The following is an 8,906-nucleotide window of genomic DNA, read 5'->3' on the forward strand; positions in this document are numbered from 1 at the left end:
TTTACAAACTGCTTTTCAACTGTTAGTTTCATGTACCGATGAAGAGGATACATGACACCAAAGGCGTTTGAGAGTCTGCCATTTTTTTTCAATAAGGCTAATAAGCAACTCTCAAATTGGACTTCTTGTGATTTTTGTTTTGTTTTAAAAATTCACTTTAAAAATGTCATTAATTTTGACCAAACAAGGTTTTTGGTCGCAAGGAATAATGATCAAATCTCTGGTGGTCATTATTTTGGTTGAGCACGAGATGTTTGGGAATATTCTTTTTTGTTTGAGTGAGAGAAAATCTTAAACGTGAATGTTTTGACACTTTAAATTAGTGTCCTTGTTAATTTTGTATATTTCTGACAAGTTTCAGACATTATACTGACACAATGAAATACAGCATAGCATATGAGAGACTAAGTAGAGCCATGTGGTCAGTATTAGCAACATTTTTCCATTTAGAGTTATTACTTTACAGATTTCAAAACATTTATATAAGTTTGCTGTCTTAATCCAGTGGCGTTCTGACCTTTTTGTTGAAATATACGTTAGAATTTATGAAGCTAACTCTCACTACAGGTACCTGAGTGTAAGATCTTCCTGTTCCCTTCATGTGATAACATGAGGTTTACATAAATGGCCACTGAACTGCACTTTCAGGGTGTTTGTTGGTATCTAATCCTCAAGAAATAGTTACTGTTGGTATAAACTCATTTTTCCCCCATGTATATCTGATTGGTTGGCTTTTTCACTTTGTCCATTTTTATTTTTTATTTTTACTGTACTTTCAAAAATGCTAAAAAGTTTCATCTCTTTATTGTAATTTGGGTTAAAAATCAATATGATTCCTTTTTTTAAATCATTAAAATTGCCTTTTGGAGAGCATGGAGTCCGAATGGGGGAGGTTATCGGAAGTCAGAGAGCATAATCTGGTTCGAGGGCTAATTTAAACAGACAAGCATACCTCTTAACACCTAATTACTGCTTTTAAAGCGATTAACCCCGGATTTTCAGCCATAGACAGAATGCCCTCAGATGCCCCTGAAAACCCCTTTAAGAGACCCGATTAACCCCCCCTCAAACTTGCTCGTTTATATTATTTCTAATTTACAGATACAACACTACATACCAGTGTTATTCTTCTACGGTCTTGATCTTCATCCTTATTGGTAAAGGATGCTTCTTATTACATTGTTGATACAATAGTCACTTGAGTCAAATGGATTTAAGTCGAGAAAGTTAATGGATGCTGGCAGCCCCTCGTACCTCTTGGAAATAGCACAGTTTGATAAAAACTGTTGGACCACAAATGGGAGGAGATGACAACGTGTTTCTTTTTTATGTTTATGCATTAAACTGATGTCGAAGGCTGCTGTGTTAGCAAAACAACCTTTTTCATGATTAGGATTTCTTCTGTGGCTCTAAATCAATAAATCAAATGACATTTTGTTCCATGGACTCGAGGGGAAAAGATCTTGCTAAGCATCTGCCCCATCTCTTTATCAAAATGTGTCATGACGTTAAATTGATCAATACCTGAATCAATATGACTCCATCGATAATACTGTCATCAATTATCTGTATATCACAGCCTTTAGAAATGGCATCATCCACAGTTGTATAGGTTTTGCTGTTTGTTTTGTTTTAATCCCTGTTCACACCGGTGGACGAAAAGGCCAAAGAAATAAGAAGGACATTTTCCTTTTACTAGAAGAAACATTTATAAATATTTGTGGATGTTTGTTATTTTTTTCATCCGTTTTCAGTATCATTGTATACTAATTTCTAGTTCTTCCAAGTTTTTAAACTGTGATATCCCTTTTTCCATGTGCAAAACATAGAATAAAGTTACAGTAGCACTACTGTAGAAGCACTTTGATTGTAGATCTTGTTTTTCTTTGCACACATCCATTAGTGAGCCACCAACATGACTTAGTGCCATTAATGAGCGCCCACATACAATAGGCCATGTAAGCTGTGACAGAGCAAGCTGGCCTGATGGAGGCCTGTTGTGTTCGTCCAGGCCTGTGGAGCTTTGCCAGGCCGTTAGGCAGATGAGGCTCCACTCCATCAGGCCCAACCAGGGGTGTCAGGAGGCCCCGCCTGCTAGGCTGCAGAGGCCACAAGGGCTCAAGCCTTAATTGCCCTCCAGTAGCTCGTGTGGCTTAACTGCCCCAATTTATTTTGGGATAAAGGTTTGAGCAGTGGTCTTGTTGCTGTATTTTGCAGCAACACATGAGTAACAACCTAATCTACAATATTCACCATTTAAAGTTGACATACGTTAGCTGCATCTGTCAGACACTTCACTACTTCTATCTACATTCAAATAAATTAGAATTTTTTTAACTACAGAAACAACAGGTTTAATAGTTATGTTTAACGGTCACGATATTAAAAGTGGTGTGCACAGATCGTCTGAAGGTGGTGATAGCAAAAACCAAATATGTGCATGGTTACTACTAAGGGTTATAATTACTATATTTGATTTGATAATATTGCAAAAGAGCAGTATGCTGCTTTAGAAGCAAGTTAAGTATTTTTGCAGAGTTAAAACCTGGACCTGTGATCTTTTAGAATACAAATTAAAACAATTAAAAAACAAAAAATGCTGAATGTATGCATTTTACCCAATGTCTGTACTGTATAAGCGGTTTTAGACAGAGACAAGAGTTTGCTTCTTGCTCCCTCTGCCCTCCTATTATTTTTTCAGGGAGAGAAATCATTAAATTTTCTCACCATTTATATGCCTGAGCAGTTTGGCATAATAAATCAGCAGAGACATGTAGATGAAGAGTGTTTGACCATGCTATATTTAGTGATAACCCTCTCTCACCACACCTTTGTCAAAAAGACTCAACGTAGCAACATCCAGAAATTACAAGAGACGCACTCAGACCTAGTAATTATTATTATGTTATTTTGCTTGGCCAAGCATGACCTTCGCTGGGGCCCGGGCTCTAGTTAACAGGCTGACTGGCGGGACGTGGTCCATGGTGGAAATAATAAGGGAAAAGAGCGGAAATAATTGGGTTTGATTAAGAACACTTTTCAAAGGGACACCATTTTCCCCTCTTGACATAATTGCGGAGTGCGTGTTTATGTGCGTGCGCATGTGAGAGGGAGTGGGAGGGCAGGTTGATGGCTGGCGCCACTTGCTCGTCTTCATCCCACTCTTTACTTTGAGGAAAAGTACATGTCCCTCAAACTGTTACTTGCCTTACAAACATGTACCTGACATGCACCGGTGCCCGTGTCAATGGCTTAAAGGTCCAGTGTTTGAGATTTAGGTGATGGGATATATTTGCAGAAATTGAATATAAAATAATTCTAGTGATGTTTTCACTTATGTATGTTTCCTCTAAATTGTACAAATTGTAATTTTCTATACCCAGAATGGGCCTGTCATATTTAAATACTTTATATTTACATCAGGAGCGGGCCCTCTCTACGGAGGCCACCATGTTTTTTTTACAGTAGCCCAAACTGGACAAACTAAACACCTTTTGAGTTTTAATGACGGCTGAAGGCTGCCACAGGTTCTCTGTCATGTTTGGAAGGGGAGGGTGAGGTGAGGGGTGTTCAGCTGCAACAAGCAACTTCACCACTAGATGTCCCTAAGTTTTACATACTGAAACTTTAATATTGACTTGACCACTCACCCAGTAACTCTTGATGACTCATAAATGTTCAACTAACCCTGATGTTTTTCACAAATTAAAGACTATATTGCTGTTTCCCCAGTAGTAGGTCGTTATCATAATTCATATTTTAAGTTAGAATGGCAGGATCAGTCCAGATGGAGCCGGCCAGAATCTCATTGGCAGAAGAGGGAATTCATTTAACAAGAAAAAAGCATGATTGCCACAGTACAGACATGGATGTATTATAAGATTATAAGATAAGGCCTTATATATGATACAATATATAAGGCCTTATAATATATCCATGAGTGTAGGCCACAGGTTTTCAAAGTGGGAGGGCGCTCGAGACAGTTTCAGGTGAGCCTCAGTTAATGAAAGTGAAAAAAGAAGAGTTTGCACTTAAGTTATCAAAAGGAGAACTGGTTCACTGTTCAGAGAAACTAATAAATACTTCAGCACGGACCTTATAGACCTATAGGAGGTGTCTTAATTTATGTCAAACTTGACAACAGAGGCATCCACAAAATGAGCAAAACTACAGGCAAGGAGTATAAAGTGTGATGAGGAGGCACTTTTTTCCAGCTGTGACTTAGGGGAGGCGCATCACAAGCCCTCGTATCACTTGATGCTCCTACAGTCACAACTCACCATAAAACATAAAAAGGTCATTTTCCCATGAGAGTCTGTGAGACAATACAATTGGGAAATACCCCCTAAAGTGACATTTATCACATGTAATGTGCACACTTAAATTACACTTCAGGCAGAGACCCAAATGCTAGTTACTTTTAACTTTTAACTTACATTGAGCCAAACACTGTAACAGTAAACAAGCTCCAAAGTGGCTCATTTAAAAGTAAAGGCCAAAGGTCAGAGTTGTCAATAATTAGTACAGTTAATTATTTCTGCTTGCTATCTTACCCTGGATGTTAGCATTGACTTTGTGATAACCAAACAGAGGCTAAGCTAACATCAGGGCCACACAGGAGAGGACCTAAGGACAGGTTGGAGGGGGGGGGCTTGGTATTTGGCGCCCTCTGCCGGATGGCTCCCACAACAACACGTGGGACATGACACAACCGGTTCCCGGATCAGCAGACCGCGGAAGACATATGTTTCGTGGTCTCCTGTGATTGGTCCAGGCGCGGCACGTCCCCGGCCAATGACAGGGAGACATCTGTTCGCTGGAGCGACTCTAAAATATTCCTTCTCTTCCTCCTCTCGGTTTCCATTCAGCAGACACTTCCCCGGCAGCAGCAGGTCGCGTTGGGGCAGAAGAACGATGAAGGTCCTCGGTGTAGCAGCGGTGGTTGTAGCGCTTTACTGCGCACATGCTAAGGTGTACCTGCGGGAGGAGTTCCTGGACGGGGGTGAGTTTCCAGTGTGGGTTGTGCTCGACACTCGCTGGTTTGGAGTTAAAATCCAAATCGTGTGTTAAATTCCTTGCAATTTTTACCTGTAAATTGTACATTGGGGTTTTATGTCGAAGTCTCCCTGTGTTCACGGGATCGAGTGTAAACACCAGACGTCTCACTTTCATGCGGTAAAGTAGCTCGCTAGCTAGCTCACTTTAGCAAAGGCCCCGAAGCTAGCTAGCAGACGCGACGTCCCACCCCGCTGAAGTTTACACGTTCCAGCCCCAAAGTTGTGGAGTCTGCAGGTTTTTTTTTTTTTTAAATGGGTTAAACCTGCAGGGATAGTTGTATTTGTTGTGTGAGTGTTATCTGGAAGTGGCTGCGTGTGTCTGAAAGCTTAAATTCCACCCCCCCCCCCTGGTGTGTGCAGATGAATGGAGAAGTCGCTGGGTGAGCTCCAAACACAAGTCTGACTACGGAGAGTGGAAGCTGACGGCTGGGGACTTCTACGGAGATGCAGAGAAGGACAAAGGTAAATGAGGTTTTACTCCACGTATCTTCACACGAGAATCACATGTATTTGCATTAGGGCCTCAAAGATCCTCAAACGAGTTTGGTGTAAATTCTGAGAGATCAATAAAGTATAAGAGCTCGACAGATCAATCAAACTCCATCGATGAGGCAACAAATCCAATGCAATTCAAAGTGATTGACAAAACATAGATGTGTTAAAAACATTTGGATGTAGAGATAAATGCATTACAAAGTAATAAATAATAGAAAAGTACACCATAAGAGAAAGTGAAAGTAATTTGAGTAAAAACAAAATGGCCTTACCTATGAAATAGATAGTAAAACTATAAAATTGTAAAATGCTTTATGAATACCAGACTGAATAGGTGGGGTTTTAATTTACATTTAAAATTATCAATACAGCATTTTTGTCTCCTCTGATCTGTGGAAGAATCACTACGTGTGTTGGTCTGATGCAACTTGATTCTACAGCTTTAATATTCACTGAAATAAACAAGACCCTTAACCTCCGTAAACTGGTTTAACCTCAGTGCCCAACCCAGAATTTTTTGGCAGCATCAGAGGCATTTCCCACGCTGTTATCAGAACATCTCTACTTGGAGTTTTTACATTTTTGTAAAAGAGAACCTGTTTTGCTGAAGGTTTATTTTTGTCCTTTGTATCTCAGGTCTCCAGACCAGCCAGGACGCTCGTTTCTATGCCTCCTCTACCCGTTTTGAGCCTTTCAGCAACGAGGGCAAGTCTCTGGTCATTCAGTTCACTGTGAAGCACGAGCAGAAGATCGATTGCGGCGGTGGCTACGTGAAGGTCTTCCCTGCTGATTTGGAACAGACTGCAATGCATGGAGACTCCTCGTACTACATCATGTTTGGTAAGTGGTGACGGTCACAGAAAATGAAAAAACACTGAATGTTACAACAACGAGATTTGCAAAATGTTCTAATTCAATTTATTTCGCTCAGGTCCTGATATCTGTGGCTACAGCACAAAGAAAGTCCACGTTATCTTCAACTACAAAGGCAAGAATCACCTAATCAAGAAAGAGATCAAGTGCAAGGTAATTCTGACTTTTAAATTAGATTTTTTTTATACCTTAATACAATGCAAACATGCATCGCCTCTGCTCCAGTAGTTAAATCCAATCACATCTGTTTCTTGCAGGATGATGAGCTGAGCCACCTGTACACACTGATCTTGAATCCAGATCAGACCTATGAGGTGAAAATTGACAATGAGAAGGTGGAATCTGGCAGCCTGGAGGAAGACTGGGACCTCCTGCCTCCTAAGAAAGTTAAGGACCCTGAGGCCAAGAAGCCAGAGGACTGGGATGATCGTGCCAAGGTTGACGATGCTGATGATGCCAAGCCTGAGGTAGATGAGCTTACTGTTATAACTACGTAATCATGTTTATCAACCTCAAATGCTGACAGGTTTTCCACTTCAGTCCTGTGCTTTAAGGAGCTTTCATTCATAGCTGTGTGTGTTTTCCTCTTTAGGAGTGGGACAGACCTGAAAACATTCCAGACCCTGATGCTAAAAAGCCTGAAGACTGGGACGTGGATATGGATGGAGAGTGGGAGCCACCCATGATCCCCAACCCAGAGTACAAGGTAGGTTAAAATGTTTTTTATGATCGTTCTATCTGAGAAATGCCTAAAATTCAGTGTTAATGACTCATAAACATTTATTGTTACAGGGAGAATGGAAACCCAAACAGATCGACAACCCCAACTACAAAGGATCATGGGTGCATCCCGAGATTGACAACCCTGAATACAGCGCAGATTCCAGCATCTACAAGTTTGATAACGTTGGAGTTTTAGGTCTTGATCTGTGGCAGGTGAGAGAGAAAGAGATCCTCTTTAAATAGTCCTGTTATTGTTGCAGTGATATTTATCACCAGTTTAACATGTTTTACTTTTCATCTCAGGTGAAATCCGGTACCATTTTTGACAACTTCCTGATCTCAGATGACGTGAAGGAAGCAGAGGACATAGGAAACGAGACGTGGGGTGCGACAAAGGTACATTGATATATATTTTGTTACATATACAACACATGAAACTATTGTCGGGGAGAAACCGAATACATTAGCCAGGGACACGGTTTGTAATTATCTTAACTTTCCTCACAGGAACCAGAGAAGAAAATGAAGCAGGAGCAAGATGACCTGAAACGAAAAGAAGAGGACGAGAAGAACAAAGAACAAGATATTGAAGCTGAAGCTGAAGAAGAAGAAGAAGCAGCAGCAGATGACGAGGATGAAGAAGAAGAAGATGATGAGGAGGATGAGGAAGACGCAAAGGATGAAATGGAAGAGGCACTTTCAGAAATGGATGAAGAGGAAGCAAAACTTAAAGATGAGCTTTAAGGAGCCAGAGATTTTCTGTCCCTCCTTTAGAAACTCTGTCCTGTATTTCCCAGGGGTAATGTGGCTGCTGTGCATCCTTTCCCTGAGATCTGGACACGACCCAACTTGGGGGGGCAAATGTAGTGAAGTGGGGCAGGTGGGTGTTAACGGACGTAGTTTCTCTTTCATTTTGGTCTTGATGTTGCCCTGTTGATTTATAAGGTTTTCCAACGACAAAGTCCATCCCTCGTTTTGTCAAAACAGAAAATAAGGAGGCGCTGACATCTTCTGTTTTCTAGATTTGTTTTCCTTGATTTACACATTCATGTTATTTGCAGATTCCCTTTGCACACTCACTCATCTGTGATTAAAAGTTTGATGATATGGCAAATTATGATCGGTGGAGAATAGAGACAATCATATGTTGACTTAAAAATTCTCTTTCAGCCTAGTTGAAACACAGAATGCACATAACCGGACATGATATTAGCAAAAACTGTAAAGCTTACAGTAAAAATAATCACAAAATACAGAATTCCAGTCTGTAGTGTAACTTATTTTGGTTATGTCTTTGGCACTGAGTTTTTATTTTCCTTTCTACACTCTTTAAGGCACAATTGAATGAAATCCCAAGTGTAAATGTTTTCTGACATTGAAATGACATGAATTCAACATGTATTCATGGGAATGTGATTGGCCATGCATTGTTTCCTGAAAGTCTGGAGAAACAGTGAGCAGTGAGCGAGCCCCTGGTATGACTCATGACATCACTTAGGGTCAAACTTATTTTTATTGGACAGAATGTTATTGATACCAAAGTTTTTATTAAAAGATTATAACCATATTGCCTTATTGTCATATTTTTTAAATTTTATATGCATGTCCAGAAACTTCAGATTACAGAAACCAGTCAGTACCGCTGCTGCAATACCAGAGTCAGGTGGTTTCTTGACAAGACGCAACCTCAATAAACAATGTGTCATTAAAAACAAAATATTTACAGAAACATAAAGGTGCTGGAAATGGAGTGCTGAG

General features: G+C 40.2%; 1 protein-coding gene across 1 annotated transcript; it reads left to right on the forward strand.

The window, feature by feature from the left end:
• The first annotated feature begins 4,798 nt into the window (after window positions 1–4,798).
• On the forward strand, window positions 4,799–8,715 carry calr3b (calreticulin 3b). Its single transcript, XM_034613552.1, has 9 exons — window positions 4,799–5,002; window positions 5,418–5,519; window positions 6,189–6,392; window positions 6,484–6,578; window positions 6,683–6,892; window positions 7,018–7,131; window positions 7,218–7,361; window positions 7,452–7,544; window positions 7,656–8,715. The coding sequence occupies exons 1-9, from the start codon at window positions 4,915–4,917 to the stop codon at window positions 7,890–7,892; spliced, it is 1,287 nt and encodes a 428-aa protein (XP_034469443.1). The 5' UTR covers window positions 4,799–4,914; the 3' UTR covers window positions 7,893–8,715.
• Window positions 8,716–8,906: the final 191 nt, after the last annotated feature.

This window comes from Hippoglossus hippoglossus, chromosome 17 (assembly GCF_009819705.1).
Source record: "Hippoglossus hippoglossus isolate fHipHip1 chromosome 17, fHipHip1.pri, whole genome shotgun sequence".
Lineage (NCBI taxonomy): Eukaryota > Metazoa > Chordata > Actinopteri > Pleuronectiformes > Pleuronectidae > Hippoglossus > Hippoglossus hippoglossus.